The 17,762-nt window shown below is 44.1% G+C and overlaps 2 protein-coding genes and 1 non-coding gene across 12 annotated transcripts in view; 1 reads left to right on the top strand and 2 right to left on the bottom strand.

Moving 5' to 3' along the window:
* The window catches only part of IQCG (IQ motif containing G), a 71,196-nt gene extending 58,106 nt beyond the window's left edge, over positions 1 to 13,090 (top strand). For 9 of the 10 annotated variants that reach the window (XM_003918671.3, XM_021933274.2, XM_009198826.3 and 6 more), the window contains 3 exons: positions 9,187 to 9,318; positions 10,246 to 10,347; positions 12,390 to 13,090. In XM_003918671.3, the coding sequence (XP_003918720.1) occupies positions 9,187 to 9,318; positions 10,246 to 10,347; positions 12,390 to 12,524 (369 nt within the window). In that variant the 3' untranslated portion in view covers positions 12,525 to 13,090. The remainder of the gene's footprint in view (positions 1 to 9,186; positions 9,319 to 10,245; positions 10,348 to 12,389) is intronic. The other variant, XM_009198833.3, reaches the window with a different exon arrangement.
* Positions 4,301 to 17,762, bottom strand: part of LRCH3 (leucine rich repeats and calponin homology domain containing 3) — a 111,092-nt gene continuing 97,630 nt past the window's right edge. The window contains exon 21 of the mRNA XM_021933271.2: positions 4,301 to 4,469. Coding sequence (XP_021788963.1) covers positions 4,419 to 4,469 — 51 coding nt within the window. The 3' untranslated portion in view covers positions 4,301 to 4,418. The remainder of the gene's footprint in view (positions 4,470 to 17,762) is intronic.
* LOC116273916 lies at positions 7,262 to 7,368 on the bottom strand. Its single transcript, XR_004182419.1, has one exon. It is a non-coding gene; the product is annotated as a U6 spliceosomal RNA (small nuclear RNA).

Genomic DNA, 17,762 nt, shown 5'->3' with positions numbered 1-17,762 from the left:
TTCCCATAGTGCTAGGATTACAGGCATGAGCCACTGCACCTGGCCTGTGCAGAAGCTTTTTAACTTGATATGATCCATTTGTTCATTTTTGCTTTGGTTGCCTGTGTTTGTGGGGTATTACTCAAGAAATCTTCGCCCAGTCCAATGTCCTGAAGAGTTTCCCCAGCATTTTCTTTTAGTAGTTTCATAGTTTGAGGGTTTTTTTTTTTTTTTTTTTTTTTCCTGAGACGGAGTCTTTGCTCTGTCAGCCAGGCTGGAGTGCAGTGGCGCGATCTCAGCTCACTGCAAGCTCCGCCTCCTGGGTTCACGCCATTCTCCTGCCTCAGCCTCCCGAGTAGCTGGGACTACAGGCGCCCGCTACCACGCCCGGCTAATTTTTTGTATTTTTAGTAGAGACGGGGTTTCACTGGGTTAGCCAGGATGGTCTCGATCTCCTGACCTTGTGATCCACCTATCTCGGCCTCCCAAAGTGCTGGGATTACAGGCGTGAGCCACTGCGCCCGGCCAGTTTGAGGTCTTAAATTTAAATCTTTAATCAATTTTGATTTAATTTTTGTAAATGGTGAGAGATAACTGTCTAGTTTCATTCTTCTGCATATGGATATCCAGTTTTCCCAGCACCATTCATTGGAAGGACTATCCTTTCCCCAGTGTTTGTTCTTGGTATCTTTGTCAAAAGTGAATTCACTATAGATTTATTGATTTGCCTCTGGGTTCTCTATTCTGTTCCATTGGTCTATGTGTCTATTTTTATTCCAGTGCCATGCTGTTTTGGTTACTATAGCTCTACAGTATAATTTGAAATCAGGTAATGTGATTCTTCCAGTTTATTTTTACTCAGGATAGTTTTGGCTATTCTGGGTCTCTTGTGGTTCCATATCAATTTTAGGATTTTCTATTGCTGTGGAGAATGTCATTGGTATTTTGATAAGGAGTGCATTGAATCTGTGGATTGCTTTGGGTAGTAATGTACATTTTAACAATATTGATTCTTCCAATCCATTAACATAGAATATCTTTCCATTTCTTTTATCATTTTTTCTTTTGTCCTCCCTGTGTATTTTCAAATAGCCTATCTTCAAGCTCACAAATTCTTCTGCTTGATCACTTCTGCTCTTAAGACTCTGATGCCTTCTTAAGTATGTCAATTGCATTTTTCAACTCAAGAATTTCTGCTTCTTTTTAATTATTTCAATCTCTGTTAAATTTATCTGATAGATTTCTGAATTCTTTCTCCGTGTTATCTTGATTTTCTTTGAGTTTCCTCAAAATGGCTATTTCGAATTCTCTGTCTGAAACGTCACATAGCTTTGTTTCTCCAGGATTAGTCCCTGGTGCCTTATTTCATTTGTTTGATGAGGTCATGTTTTCCTGGATGGTCTTTTTTTTTTTTTTTTTTTTTTTTTGAGACGGAGTCTTGCTCTGTCGCCCAGGCTGGAGTGCTGTGGCGCGATCTCGGCTCACTGCAAGCTCCGCCTCCCGGGTTCACGCCATTCTCCTGCCTCAGCCTCCCGAGTAGCTGGGACTACAGGCGCCCGCCGCCTCGCCCGGCTAATTTTTTGCATTTTTAGTAGAGACGGGGTTTCACCATGTTAGCCAGGATGGTCTCGATCTCCTGACCCCGTGATCCGCCCGCCTCGGCCTCCCAAAGTGCTGGGATTACAGGCGTGAGCCACCGCGCCCGGCCTCCTGGATGGTCTTGATGCTTCTGGATGTTCATCGGTGTTTGGGCATTGAAGAGTTACGTATTTATTGTAGTCCTTGCAGTCTGAGTTTATTTGTACTCATCCTTGTGAAGGCTTTCTAGGTATATGAAGGGACTTGAGTGTTGTGATCTAAGCCGTACCTCATTAGGGAACACTCCAAGCCCATAATTCTGTGGTTCATGCAGACTTGTAGAGGTATCACCTTGGTGGTCTTAGATAAGATCCAGAAGAATTTTCTGGATTGCCAGGGAGAGACGCTTGTTCTTTTTCCTTACTTTCTCCCAGAATCTCTCACTCTTTGCTGAGCTGCCTGGAGCTGAGAATGGGGTGACACAAGCCCCCTGGTGACCACCACCACTGCAACTGTGCTGGGTCAGACCTGAAGCCAGCACAGCACCTGGTCTCACCTAAGGCCTGCTGTAACCACTACCTGGCTACCGCCTATGTTTGCTCAAGGCCCTAGGACTCTACAATCAGCAGGTGGCAAAGTCAGCCAGGCTTGTGTCCTTCCCTTCAGAGTGGCGAGTCCCCCCAGGCTCTGGGCGGGTCCAGAGATGCTGTCTGGGAGCCAAGGGCTGGAGTCAAAAACCTTAGAAGTCTACCTTGTGCTCTAAGCTCCTGCAGCTAAGCTGGCCTTCAAGCCACAAGACAAAGTCCTTCCTACTCTTCCATCTGCTTTCCACATGCAGAGGGGCCTCTGCTCATGGCCATGACTACCACAGGCCCATGGAGAGTGCCGCCAGGCTACGACTGACGTTCACCTAAAGGCCCAAGGACTCTTCAGTCAGCTTGTGGTGAATGCTGCCAGGCCTGGGACTTACTCTTCAGGGGAGTGGGCTACTCTCTTGCCCAGAGCAGGACCAGAAATACCATCCAAGCATCAAAGCCTTGGGCCGGGGGCGGTGGCTCACACCTATCATCCCAGCACTTTGGGAGGCTGAGGGGGGTGGATGACCTGAGGTCACAAGTTTGAGACCAACCTGGCTAACATGGTGAAACCCTGTCTCTACTAAAAATACAAACATTAGCCAGGCATCGTGGCAGGTGCCTGTAATGCCAGCTACTTGGAGGCTGAGGCAGGAGAATCGCTTGAACCCCAGAGGTGGAGGTTGCAGTGAGCCAAGATCATGCCACTGCACTCCAGCCTGGGTAACAGAGTGAGACTCCATTTCAAAAAAATAAGCGTCAAGGCCTGAACTGGGGACTCCAAGAGCCTCTTGGTGCTCTACCCTGCAGTAGTTGAGGTGGCACCTAAGGTGTAAGACAGAGTCCTCTTTTACTTTTTCCTCTGCTTTTCTCAAGCAGGAGTCTCTCGCCATAGCCACTACCATGTCTTCGAAGCCAGCACATCTCAGAGTCTCGCCCAAGGCCCATGGTGTACCCCTGCGAATCACTGCTGGTGATTCAGGGCCCAGGGGCTCTTTCGTCAGTAGATGATGAATCCTGCCAGGACTGGGTCCTCCCTACAAGGCAGCGCGTCCCCTTCCGGCCCAAGGTGTGTCTAGAAATGCCACCCAGGGGCTAGGCCTGGAGTCGGGGCCTCATGACTCTGCCCATTGCCCTGTTCTCCTGTGGCTGAGCTGGTATCCAAGATGCAAGACAGAGTCCTCTGTGCTCTTCCCTGTCCTCAAACAGAAGAAGGGGACGTCTCTTCAGAGGCGAGCTGCACTGCCTGCGGCTGGGGGTGGGTGACACCCTCAAACAGAAGAAGGGGAAGTCTCTTCAGAGGCTGCACTGCCTGCGGCTGGGGGTGGGTGACACAAGCACTCCCTCAACCACCCCGGCTGTGTCTCACTAGGTCCCAAGTCCCCCAAGGCCACAGGCACCAGGACCAGGACTTGCCTAAGGGTTGTAGTCCTCATGGCCTAGACCCCCTTTTCAAGTATATTTAGGATCCCAGAGCAGTGTAGCCGTGATGGTGAGGCTTGCTGGGACTCGGGTCCCACCCCTGGGCTGGGCGGTTCTCCTCTGGCTGGGGCTGGTCTCAATGCCCCCTCCACGGGTGGGCATCACCCGAGTTCAACCCGGTTTTGCTTTCCACCGTGACGGCAGCACCAGGTTCAATGCACAGTCACAGGCACCATGCCCTCCCTCCCACAGCTGCTCAGATTCCCACCCTGTGCCATGTGGCTGCAGCCAGGGGATGGAGGAGGGGTGTCGTCAGCAATTCAAAACCGTCTTTCCTACCCTCTTCAGTGCCTTTTCAGCAATACGAAGTTAAACCAGGTACTGCGATTGCTTACCTGATTTTTGGTTCTTATGAAGGTGCGTTTTTGTATAGATAGTTGTCAAACCTAGCGTTCCTGGGTGGCAGGGGTAACTGTCAGTGGAGGCTTCTATTTGGCCATCTCGCTCTGTACTGCCTCTGCTTCCTTTTTATTAGTTTTCATTTTTCTTTTTTTCCTTTTGATATCTCTTCTCTCCCTTATTTTGTGTTCTCTTGTGGCATTCTTGGGTAAACATAAGATCAACACCATGGATTTTTAAATTTTTTAAATTTTTCTTTGAGACAGGGGAGCTCACTGTGTTGCCCAGGCTGGTCTTGAACTCCTGGGCTCAAGCAATCCTCCCACCTATAATGTGCTGGGATTATAGGCACATGCCACCACAGCCAGCCTCGACTTCCACTTTGTATTTATATATTCCACAAGTGAGATTAACCTATAGGTTTATTTTTTGGTGCTGCTTTGTGGTATTGCTGTCAGAGTTCTGCTAGCTTGGCAGCATGAATTGGAAGCTTTCCATCTTTTTATGCTCTGAAACCTAAAAATACAAATAAAACAAACCAGATTATTATGATTTTATTTTTTTAGCTAATGCCTTCTTCAGTGAAAACATTATCTGTTCCCTGAAGCTTGATAAAATTCAATCATAAAGAATTTTGTCTGGTTATATTTAAGTGGAGCTATTCAACTGTAAAAAAAAATTGATCTTTTATCTCTTTTTGAGTCTTTTTTGTAACTTATGTCTTCCTAGAGAATAATCCATTTCATCTAAACACTGATTTCAAATTTATTAGCATAAAGCTATGCTCTATAGTTTTTTTTTTTACAATTTTAAAGTCCTTTATTTCTGTAGTAATGAAACCTTTTTCATTAATTTTTTTTAAAAGATGTGTCTTCTTTCCTTTTTTCTTACTGAAATTTGTTAAAGGTTTGACCATTTTATTGATCTTTATTAAAGAACCATCTGATACGGTTTGGTTCTGTGTCCCCACCCAAATCTCACCTTGAATTGTAATAGTCCCCATGTCAGGGGCATGTAGTTCTCTAGGTAGTTCATAGCTGGATTTTTTTTTAAGGGGAAAAATGTTTTTCTTTTCGAGGGTAGTACAATGGGCTCAATTTTTATGTCCCCCAAATCCATATGTTGAAATCCAAATTCCCAAGGTGATACAGGGTGAAACTCTAATGAATAAGATTAGTGCCCTTAGAAAGAGACCCCAGAGAAATCCCTTGCCCATTCCGCCAAGTGAAGTCACAGCAAAAAGATGCAGTCTGGGAAGCAGGCACGGGATTTACCAGTGCCTTCATTTTGGACTTCCCAGCCTCCAGAACTGTGACGAATCAATTTGTTTATGAGCTGCCCAGTCTCTGGCATTCTGTTATAGCAGCTGGAATGGACTAAGACAAAAGGATTTACCCCAGCTTACTTTTATTGTGATTTTTGATTTGTTTGTAATTAATTTTTCTACTTTATTTTGTTTCCTTCTTTTCTTGGATTGACAGAATTTTTCTTGTTCAATTTTTTGCCAAACTCTAGTTATTTGCATGCCATTCTCATAGTTTTGTAATATCTGCATACCACCTGTTACTTATTAATTTTTTTTTTTTTTTTTGAAATGGAGTTTCGCTCTTGTTGCCCAGGCTGAAGTGCCATGGCCTGATCTTGGCTCACTGCAACCTCCGCCTCCCAGGTTCCAGCATTTCTCCTGCCTCAGCCTCCCGAGTAGCTGGGATTACAGGCATGCAGCACCACGGCTGGCTAATTTTTTGTATTTTTAGTAGAGACGGGGTTTCTCCATGTTGGTCAGTCTGGGTCAAACTCCCAACCTCAGGTGATCCACCCGCCTCGGCCTCCCAAAGTGCTGGCATTACAGGTTGAGCCACCGCGCCCAGCCATTTTTTTTTTACTTTTTCATTTTTTTTTTCACAATGCATCCCAGTGGCAGTAATTAATATCTTCTCTCTCTCTCTCTTTTTTTTTTTTGAGACAGGGTCTTGTTCTGTCGCCCAGGCTGGAGTGCAATGGTGTGATCTCGGTTCACTGCAACCTCTGCATCCCGGGCTCAAGTGATCCTCTTGCCTCAGCCTCCCAAGTAGCTGGAACTACACGTGCATGCTACTGTGCAGGCTAATTTTCGTATTTTTTGTAGCGATGGGGTTTTGCCACGTTGCCAAGGCTAATCTCAGATTCCCGGACTCAAGTAATCTATGTGCTCGGCCCCCAAAGTGCTGGCTGGGATTACAGCATGAGCCACAGCACCTGGCCAATATTTTCTACCTAATTACTCACCTAAACAGATAAATCAATTCATTTAAAAGTAAGATTTTTATATCATTACTATAAAAGGAAAAACCAGTATCACCTTCCATAAATATAAGTCAGTATAAATAGGCTGGGCATGGTGCCTCACCCCTGTAATCCCAGCAATTTGGGAGGCTGAAGTGGGTTAATCGCTTGGGAGTTTGAGATCAGTCCGGGCAACATAATGAGACCATCACTACCAAAAGATACAAAAAAAAGTAGCCTGACATGGGGTTGCACACCTGTAGTCCCAGCAGCTCTGGAGGCTGTGATGAGAGGATGACTTGAGCCCTGGAGGTGGAGGCTGTAGTGAACTAAGATTGTGCCGTCGTACTCCAGCCTGGGTGACAGATCCAGACCTTATCTCAAAGTAAATAAATAAATAAAATAACTTAAATAGAATTACAAAAAATACCAAATGATGTTATTACCTTGTAGCCAGACCTTTTTGCCTGTCTGGAGCCTGTTCCCTCTTTATTTATTTATTTTTTATTTAAGTGTTAACAAGAGTAAGAAAGAGAAGACGTAGAGATGTGATAGTATCAAACTGACATGTTGCTCTAACATAATCAGAATTTTTTTTTTAAGAGACTGGGTCTCATTCCATTGCCCAGGCTAGAGTGCAGTGGCGTAATCATACTCACTGCACCCTCAAATCCTGGGCTGAAGTAATCACCCTGCCTCGGCCCTTAGTAGCTGGGACCACAGCAGCCACCACATCTGGCTTTTTAAAAAACATTTTGTAGAGATGGGGTCTCACTATGTTGCTCAGGGGGGCCTCAAACTCCTGGCCTCAAGCAGTCCTCCCACCTCTGCCTTCCAAACCGCTGGGATTATAGGCACAGGCCACCCCACTCAGTGTAATCACAATGATTGACTATAGCCATGTTTTAAAAACATTCTATGCTACGTGCCACCTAAGGAACCTGTTCATGTCTCACTCTTGAGGTGCATCGTCCGGGAGTCTGAAAGTTACACAGTTCTGTTCTTTAGGGGTAACCTTTAAATTTTTTGTTTCTAGCAAGTACACAAATATGGAATGCTTCACGAATTTGTGTGTCACTCCTGTGCAGGGGCCATGCTAATCATCTCTATGTTGTTCCAATTTTGGTATATATGTTACTGAAGTGAGCACAACTCTTAAAATTTTAACATACATTTTTATACTTTTAAAATTTCTCTGTCTAGAGTTCTTCTTTTGCCTTTATTAAGGCAAAGACTTCACTTACCTCTTCTCTCCCTCTTCATCCCATGTTGAAATCATTCATTTTATATGTAAATATGTAAAGTGATAATATATATGCAGATATATATATATGTGCATTGTGGGTGTACTTTACAAGGATTATCTTATTTCAGCATCACAACAACCCTCTGAGGTTCGTACTATTACTGTAATACTGTACTATTGGCCAGGTATAGTATTTTATATATGAGGGAACTAGAGGCTCAGAGAATTTAAGTAAACACTCTTTCAGTGCCACAGCTGTGCTCTTTCAACTGTGCTATCCTGCCTACTTTGGGATTTTAATTCTGAATTATGATTTATGATTAAAAAGTATCACATAGCTTAAATACATGTTTTACTGGTTCCCTTCCATTTCTTAATATATCTCCTTCATTTTATTTTGCTACAGTAGTACATCCTTGAATAACTCTCTCAGAAAGATTGAGTATAGTCTTTCTTTCCCTTACATTTGAATGCTGGGTTGGCTATGTGTAGAATCTTTGATTCACATTCATTTTTTTTTTCTTTTTTTTTTTTTTTTTTTTTTGACGGAGTCTTGCTCTGTCACCCAGGCTGGAGTGCTGTGGTACAATCTCGGCTCACTGCGAGCTCTGCCTCCCGGGTTCAAGCGATTCTCCTGCCTCAGCCTCCCGAGTAGCTGGGACTACAGGCGCACGCCACCATGCCCGGCTTTTTTTTTTTTTTCTTGTATTTTTAGTAGAGGCAGGGTTTCACCGTGTTAGCCAGGATGGTCTCGATCTCCTGACCCTGTGATCCGCCCACCTCAGCCTCCCAAAGTGCTGGGATTACAGGCGTTAGGCACCGCACCAGGCCCTACATTAATTTTCTTTTAGAATTTTTTTTTTTTTAGTAGAGACGGGGTTTCACCGTTTTAGCCAGGATGGTCTCGATCTCCTGACCTCGTGATCCGCCCGTCTCGGCCTCCCAATCTTTTAGAATTTTGAAGACATTGTATCCCTCCTGACTAGGATTTAGTGCTGTCAATCAAAGAGCTATCTGATGCTATTCCTTATCCTTCAGACTTTTCTACATGCCTTTTCTTTCCTCTTCACTGCAACTTCCCTTATCCAGACATCTAGATGACCCTCCTCCCCATTTTTTTTTTTGAGACGGAGTTTCGCTCTCATTGCCCAGGCTGGAGTGCAATGGCGCAATCTGGGATTACTGCAACCTCCGCCTCCTGGGTTCAAGTGATTCTCCTGCCTCAGCCTCCCACATAGCTGGGATTACAGGCATGCGCCACCACGCCTGGCTAATTTTGTGTTTTTAGTAGAGACGGGGCTTCTCCATGTTGGTCAGGCTGGTCTTGAATTCCCGACCTCAGGTGATCCGTCACCTCGGCCTCCCAAAGTGATGGGATTACAGGTGTGAGCCACCGCGCCTGGCCCTCTATTTTTAAATTGACTAACATACAAGTAAAATATGTAAGTACTTAGTGTATAGTTTGATGAGCATTTATGTATACACATTCATGTAACCACCACCCGGATAAAGATAGAGAGAACAGTTACAGCATCCCAAAGTCTCCCTCACACCCCATTCCCAATCAGAAATCCAACTCTCCACCCAGATAAGTAACTACTGTTCTGACTTCTCTCACTATGGAAAGTTTTACTTATTCTTGAAACTTATGTAAGTGGAATCACACAGTCTACAGTGTTTTGTGTCTGCTGAATGCCATGTTTTCGTGTTCTTTCCAAATAGAAACTTGAGGAGAGGCTAGAGTTCTGGATGGAGAAATATGATAAGGACACAGAAATGAAACAGAATGAACTAAATGCTCTCAAAGCCACAAAGGCCAGTGACTTAGCACACCTTCAAGACCTGGCAAAGACGGTAAGGAAGGAATTAGGGTGCTCACTGAGGAGGAAGTGGCAACTGAGCTACAGTAGCTGGGTATTGCTATTTTGAGTCAAAAGTAGAGGTGTGCTTATAAACCACGGGGATTCTTTTTAGATGGTGCTATAACACTCACATAGTGCATACGGTGTCCCAGGTGCTACCCGCACAGCCCCTTGCGACAGATACTGTGATTATTCTTACTTTATGACCTCTGGAGACAGTCAGTGATGATTTCTAACAAGTTTGTGATTATAGTTTCATTATGGAATAAGTGCAGAACTTCCTAAATTTCTTTCAAAAGTCAGCTACTGCTGGGCATGGTGGTTCACACCTGTAATCCCAGCACTTTGGGAGGCCGAGGCAAGCAGATCACTTGAGATCAGGAGTTTGAGACAAGCCTGGGTAACATGGCAAAACCCCATCTCTACTAAAAATACAAAAATTAGCCATGCATGGTGGCACGCGGCTAATTCCAGCTACTCACGAGGCTGAGGCAGGAGAATCATTTGAACCGGGAGGCGGAGGTTGCAGTGAGCCAAGATTGCGTCACTGCGCTCCAGCCTGGGTGACAGAGTGAGACTCTGTCTCAAAACAAAAAAGACAGCTACTGTATATCTACATTCTCCCAAAGTTTTTAAAAAAATCCACATTGAGGTCATTGATCACACATTAATTCGTATTTCATTTTTTATGAAAGACAGAACTTAAATTTGAATTATTAAAACTGAAAAAGTTTTGGGAACAATTATAAAGTTAGTATGTGAGTATTTACAATCTAGGAATCTATTACTTTTTTTCTTTGGTTTATCTTTAGATGGAGCATGTTTTATTTTGAAATTTTATATTAAAAGTGCAGGGCTGGCTGGGCTACAGCTTAGTCAAGAGAGTACTGTAATAAATGATGAATGTCTATCTTTGCAGATAAAAGAGTGTGAACAGGTCATCATTGAAGATCGTATAGAAAAGGAGAGGAGCAAGAATAAGATAGAACAGGATCTCTTGGAATTAAAGAGCGTCATAAAGGTAAAGAACCATAATCAGTATCTCGCCATAGCTGGCCTAACACTGAGGAACACAAAAGAATTTCTCATTCATTATCAAACGCATCTCAGTATACCAAGGAACTGCAAATCTGAGAAGCATGGACTTTTGTTATTACTAGAATTTGCTGACACAGTCCATGGTGCAGGGAGACGGTTAACATAGAAAAGAACGTGCCCCCAGCTCTTCATCTGGAGAAAAAGAGGTGGTTAGCGGTGGAAGCAAAACCTAGGCCCAGAGACGAAATATAAGAATACTATGTCTAACCAAAACCAGCTCTAGACAGAATGATTCCTTTTAATATCCTCCTACTTCTTAAAATCCTGCTTATCCATCAGCCCAGACTATCTGCTGGGTTCTGATACAAGCTGCTTAGGTGGGGAGGATAAGCAGCAAGTTAGAAAAAAATAGAGATATTTTAGTTTTATATGAACTTGTGTGGATCAGTGATGATGAAACTGGCAGGTCACAGATCACGTGAAATATTTGTAAGTAAAAACTTAAAGCAGCATCAGCTGGATGGAAACTGTCTGGAGGACAGCCCTTCTCTCTGCAGGCTGAGACCCTAGTGGGTAAACCGTAGTTTGGGTTGTATATTAGGGGTGAACTAAAAGTTTTATATTTACATTCTGCACAGGTATCCAAACCCAAAGTTGAGTTTTCCATAAGGAGTCAGATGTGTAAATAGCAAGAATTAATCCAGTTTCAATGGCGTTTCCCCATAAAACTTGTCAGTATTCCTGAATTTACAACAGACATGTTAAGAACGAGCTGAGGAGCATGTTTGCTTTCTTTTCACTAGTGGATTTGCTTCCAGTCTTTAGGGTTTAGTCTGACTTTAAAGCAGTGGAGACTGTATTGAGAACAACTGTTATTTAAAAACTAAGATATTCAAGAAAGCTATCTGAATCTTTTTTAAAAGTGCTAGGACAACTGATCTTTTCAGCAATCACTAAAGATATGAAATGCACAAGCCTATAAGACTCATCTAGACTTATCTGTGCTTTTTTTTTCCTTTTGAGACAGGATCTCACTTTGTCACTCAGGCTGGAGTGCAGTGGTGTAATCTCTGCTCACTACAACCTCTGCCCCCGGGCTCAAGAGATCCTCCCGCCTCAGCCTCCCAAACAGCTGGGACTATAGGCACAAGCCACCAGGCTTGGCTAATTTTTTTTTTCTTTTTTGTATTTTTGTAGAGATAGGGGCTTGTCATGTTGCCCAGGCTGGTCTTGAACCCTTGAGCTCAAAGTGATCTGCCCACCTCAGCCTCCTAAAGTGCTGGGATTACAGGCATGAGCCACCGCACCTGGCATTATCTGTGCGTTATTGGCCATTTGCTTTTGCCCTTGGCCCAGGTAACTAACATTCTTTTTGGTTCAAATAGCTGTTAGGTATGGGGAACCTGGACTTTCTTCAAGGAAAGCAGTATAAGGAAGTCAGATTTCTAAGGGTGAAGAAAAAATAGGCCAAATCCGATTCCTTTGATTTTTACTCCTTGAGAACTTCACTCTTGAGTCCATAGCTTAAGTTCCGGGTCCTGCACAACAGGAGAGCATCGCTATAGTGATTACGTCCCTGGCTACTTCCATGTCCTGGAGAGAGACTATTTGTCAGACCGAAGTTACTTTATTTTATTTTTTTTTTTTTTGAGACGGAGTCTCACTGTGTCTCCCAGGCTGGAGTGCAGTGGCGCGATCTCGGCTCACTGCAAGCTCCGCCCCCCGGGTTCACGCCATTCTCCCGCCTCAGCCTCCCAAGTAGCTGGGACTAAAGGCGCCCGCTACCGCGCCCGGCTAGTTTTTTGTATTTTTAGTAGAGACGGGGTTTCACCATGTTAGCCAGGATAGTCTCGATCTCCTGACCTTGTGATCCACCCGCCTCGGCCTCCCAAAGTGCTGGGATTACAGGCTTGAGCCACCGCGCCCGGCCTCCGAAGTTACTTTATTCAACACTCCCTTTATGTGGAAAGAATGCAGCTTGTCAGGCATACAATACGTTGTACTCACTCCCTTTATCTCTTCCAGCTCCAGGCCTGGTGGCGGGGCACTATGATACGGAGAGAAATTGGTGGTTTCAAGATGCCTAAAGACAAAGTTGATAGCAAGGATTCAAAAGGAAAAGGCAAAGGCAAGGATAAGAGGAGAGGCAAGAAGAAGTGACCAAGTTCTCTTCTGTCTTTTCCTCTGGTATTCTGGAGGTGGGAAGGACTTGAGAGTTAAGAAACACCTGGTACCATCAAAGATGACTCATCTACAGGTTGTTTCCTATTGAGACTTTCCCAGGGAAGCCTGATTTCACTCTGCCTGTTAATTTCACTCTGCCTGATTTCACTAGGCCTGATAATTTCATTGGGCCTGTTAATTGCTCTTGGCCTGTTAATTTCACTCTGCCTGTTACCCTGGGTTTTCAAACCCTGATTTAGGATTATACCATTGACTTAGGGCTTCCTCATCTTGCTGGGAAGAAGAGTTTCTGGTAGTCCTGTGAAGATTCATTGTTTCTTTTTCTCAGTGAACAAAGCAGTTCATTGGCTTACAGTGATGCATGAAAACTTCAGTAATTCCTGTAATGTCTGATTCTGATTTTACCCAATTTGTAGTGGAAAAAACTCTTATGAGCAAAAGTATTCAGTAGGAACTACAAGATGATGTTATTAGCTGTCCAGCATAATATATACACAGTAAAGTTTTAATAAATGTTGGTTCCTGCCTGCCTTTTAGATTTATCGTCACTCTGGTGTTTTTATTGGGGTGAAAATGGCATGGAACACATAACCAGTTATAAGCTGCTTCAGCAACTTTTCTAGGAAACAGGGATACAAATTATAAATACAAGCTAGAAATAGGACGTTAGGATATACAGCTTTACAAACTGTAAAGATGGGACACAGGTTCTCTGGAAGGCTGGTTTGGATATATTTTTGACAAGTGAAACACTAGGGCCAATACCTGCTTTGCTTACTCAACAGTCCCCACTTTATGGAGTGTTAAGATGAAAAGAAATAAGGTGTGTGAAAATACCTAACCTGTGCCTGGCAAATAGGAAAGCTGTCACTCTCCCTCTTCTAGAAAAAAATGAGTCCACCAGATCATGCTTGCCGTGATGAGTCAAAACAATGCCTTGTGATGCTAAAGGTTTCCAAGAGAAAAGTTGTCCTAATGTGTCACATACATTTCATGAATTAAGCCTTCTATCTACCTAACTCCAAATAAAGCAGTCTTGATATCTGTACTTCCTTAAGAAAATCAACTTGATCTCAAAAGCCTGTCCTGAAGCCCCCTGTTTCCACTAACACTCCTTCTGGAAAGGAGATGCCCTTTCCTTAATTCACCTTTGCCAAGGGAACCACACCTCAGGTATGAACACTCTCCAGTCAGCTTTTATTACATGCCACTGAAGTGTTGGCTTTGATTTTAATGTCAACATATAAAGTGGCATACAGGCAATTTAAAATAACATACATGATACTGACATATTTATACTTAGAACTTATGCAATATATTTACAGACATACAAACATAGGACAATGTTTTACAAAATCTTTCACTAATTACATGTTTACAACATTTTCAGAAATAAAACAGAATTTGCTGTAAACTATCTCACTGCACTGTGTATATAGAAAGGCTTCTGAATATCCATGTTTTCATTTCTACAACCATTTAAGTGCTTAGTTTTTACGAATTCATCAAACTTGTCAGCATAGTCACACATCATTAGTCACTGCTGAGCTGTAGAAAGTAAGAGAAATTGCAAACTCCTAGATTAGCTGTATTTTAAAAAGCTCTTCAGGAAAGTGATCTACTGCTATGCTCTGTGTTCTAGCAGAATACAAAGGCCCCTCTTCCCATGTAATGCCTCAGACCTGAAGCATTTTACAAGAGAACACTGGAGTGCTAAACACAGATTACCAGTCTGAAATTGTGGGAAACTCCTGACAGAAAATCTCTGTAGGTGGCAAGGGCTCTGCTCGGGGGCTCTCAGTCACGACACTGTCCGGGTGGATGGGGCGGACGGCCAGGGCGGCTCTGAGCTGCCGACACTGTGACGGGCGGCCTGCCGGGCGGCAGCCTCAGCCATGGACACCCCGCTGCATGGGAAGGGCTCTGCCAAGTGGGCTCTCAGCTGGGACACTGGGCCAGTGACGGGAAGGGCTCACCGACACTGCCGCATGGATGGCCAGCGTTGGGGGCTCTCTAGCCCAACAGTGTCAGCATAGGAAGGGCTCTGTCAGGTCAGCTGGAGCCTGCGCGTCATCTTCATCTTACACTGGAGTCAAGCCAAGCTAAATGTTTTTTTTTTTGAGACGGAGTTCTCGGCTTGTCGCTTCAGGCTGGAGTGTGGCGCTTGATTCAGCTCACTGCAAGCTCCTCGGGCCTCCCCGGGTTTACGCCATTCTCCTGCCTCAGCCTCCCCGGTAGTTGGGATCACAGAGCTGGCCACCTACCGGGCTAGTTTTTGTATTTTTAGTAGAGACGGGTTTCACCGCTAGCCAGGATGGTCTCTGACCTCCTGACCTCGCGGATCTCGGCCTCCGCCTCGCCTCCCAAAGTGCTGGGATTACAGGCTTGAGCCACCTGACCAGCCAAGCTAAATGTTAAACCAAATGAAGCTCAATTTTTTCAAAGGTACATATACAAAATAATTACCAGTCTCAACAAAAGCATCATGATTTGTTTTTGCATCTTGACACCAAAAAGAAATTCATACCTTCATACCTCTGCAGAGAGTCTGAAAAAATCAGAGGGTTTGAAAAAAAAAAAATTCAATGTATTTGATATTTTTCCTTCAATTATCAGCCAAAACCGCACCCAGTTTTTCCTAACAATTCAAATACAAATCTCATTTAGTTTGATAAAAATACATTAATAAGGTTTCATAATATGTGCAAAATTTGAAATAAGCTGAAATTTCCATTTATTCCTACGGGAAAATTACTTGCAAACATGGCAAGTATTTCATTATGTAACATCTTCTAGAATTATTCCTTGCATAGTATGTTTTTGATTTTGTGGTTTTTTTTTTTTTTTTGAGACAGGAGTCTTGCTCTGTCACCCAGGCTGGAGGGCAGTGGTGCGATCTCGGCTCACTGCAACCTTCGCCTTCCAGGTTGAAGCGATTCTCCTGCCTCAGCCTCCTGAGTCACTGGATTACAGGTGTCCGCCACCACGCCCAGCTAATTTTTGTATTTTTAGTAGAGACGGGGTTTCACCATGTTGGCCAGGCTGGCCTACATATGTTAAAAATAATCCTGTCATTTGCTGAGTTCCATGTCTGGTGGCATATAATTTGGAGACTATACTGAGGCTTAATGCTGACAAATACAGTTTAAAAATACACACAGCTAAATTCTAAACAAGTTATATAAGGGTCAGTGGGTCTGCTGGGAACTGTAAATATAATGAGGTCTGGCTCTAAGCACTTACATAAAGACATTTTACTTTCATTCTATAAGATTGGGCATTGACTTAGATGTTGTAAGTTATACAATTTATTTTGAGATGGGGTCTCACTCTGTTGCCCAGGCTGGAGTGCAGTGGTGCAGCCATGACTCACTGTAGCTTCGACCTCCCAGGCTCAAGTGATCCTCCCACCTCAGCCTCCTGAGTAGCTGGGAGTACAGGCATGTGTCACCATGCCTGGCTTTTTTTTTTTTTTTTTTTTTCAATTTTTGGGGGACAGGGTCTTGCTATGTTGCCCAGGCTGCTCTCAAACTCCTGGGCTCAAGTGATCCTCCTGCCTCGGCCTCCCAAAGTGCTGGGATTACAGGCGTGAGCCACCGTGCCCAGGCCATTACACAATTTTAAACCTGGTCAAGTGGTAATGTTCTGATGAATCTGTTTCTCTGCAAGAACAAGGAAGAAAACATTACTTTGACCAGGTACTCAACATGATTTGATCCAAAGCTACTTTTAGATGCTACATTTACCTGATAAAAAGAGGAATAACATTATGTCCAAATGGATGCATTGGTAAAGAAAATCCAGAACAGTTAACAACTACAGAAACAAAATACATAACTAGTATCTTCCACTTACTTTATTTACTTGTTTTACAAAGGCAGTGAACACCAGAATATATCACCAACAACTAAGAGGGGTTCAAAATGCAGGGGAAGGAAAACCCAACTAGCTGAAACTGGAAGAAAAGCTCCTGTGTGGTGTTGAGAGCCCTTGGGCCCTTTTCCTCCACCCATAATTTGAGTATATAAAGGCACTAGTGGTGGAGCCAGATGGGGCGCGTTTTTTTTTTTTTTTTTTTTTTTTGAGACGGAGTTTTGCTTTTGTTGCCCAGGCTGGGGTGCAATGGCACGATCTCGGCTCACTACAACCTCTGCCTCCTGGGTTCAAGTGATTCTCCTGCCTCAGCCTCCCGAGTAGCTGGGATTACAGGCACGAGCCACCACACCTGGCTAATTTTGTATTTCTAGTAGAGACAGGGTTTCTCCATGTTGGTCAGGCTGTTCTCAAACTCCCAACTTCAGGTGATCTGCCCACTTCAGCCTCCCAAAGTACTGAGATTACAGCCGTGAACCACCACACACAGCTAGGAAGTTGTTTTTAAGATGCCGTAAGTGCTTTAATTCAGCCACAGAAACTGGCAGTTACCTGAAAGAAATATAAGAAACTAGGCTTTCCCGAGCTCGAAGTGTATGTTCTGTGACTGCAACGTGTCTGCAGGCCCAGGTGTCCGCGGAGCAGCGTGAGGAGGGTGAGGAGGGTGAGGAGGGTAAGGAGGGTGGGGAGGGAGGCTCAGTGAGACCAAAGCAGGCGATGCACAGCAGTGTGCTATCAGCTTAAGGATTTGGAACCTGTGTCTACAGGGCTTGTTTCTAATGTCTAGATAACAGGATGACATAGAACCATCTTCTATGATGGACTGGAGTTGAAGGGAGGCCTAGAAGACTGACCTTAAATACAACTGTATCTGTTTCACTGTTTTACTATGCAAAATTTGGGCCAGGCCCAGTGGCTCACTCCAGTAATCTCAGCACTTTGGAAGGCCGAGGCAGGAGGATCACTTGAGCCCAGGAGTTTCAGACCAGCCTGGGCAACACGGCGAGACCCCAACTCTTAAAAAAAAAGACTATGCAAAATCTAGGCCTTCTATATTATTTTTGTTTTGTCTTTGACAGAATAGTCCAGCTCCTCATAATACAGCTTTTCATTTTAAATGTGGGTGAAAAAATGCAGTGGGGCCATTACCCTCCCCCACCAAACATACAAATATCTAGCTTTGAACAGTGGTTTCGGGCAGGCGCAGTGGCCACGCCTGTAATCCCAGCACTTTGGGAGGCCGAGGCGGGTGGATCACTTGCAGTCAGGAGTTTGAGACCAGTCTGGCCAGCATGGCAAAACCCCATCTCTACTAAAAATACAAAAAAAGTAGCTGGGCGT

Source organism: Papio anubis, chromosome 2 (assembly GCF_008728515.1).
Source record: "Papio anubis isolate 15944 chromosome 2, Panubis1.0, whole genome shotgun sequence".
Classification (NCBI taxonomy): domain Eukaryota; kingdom Metazoa; phylum Chordata; class Mammalia; order Primates; family Cercopithecidae; genus Papio; species Papio anubis.
Note: the sequence above shows the minus strand (reverse complement) of the source record. Positions and strands in the feature narration are given on the sequence as shown.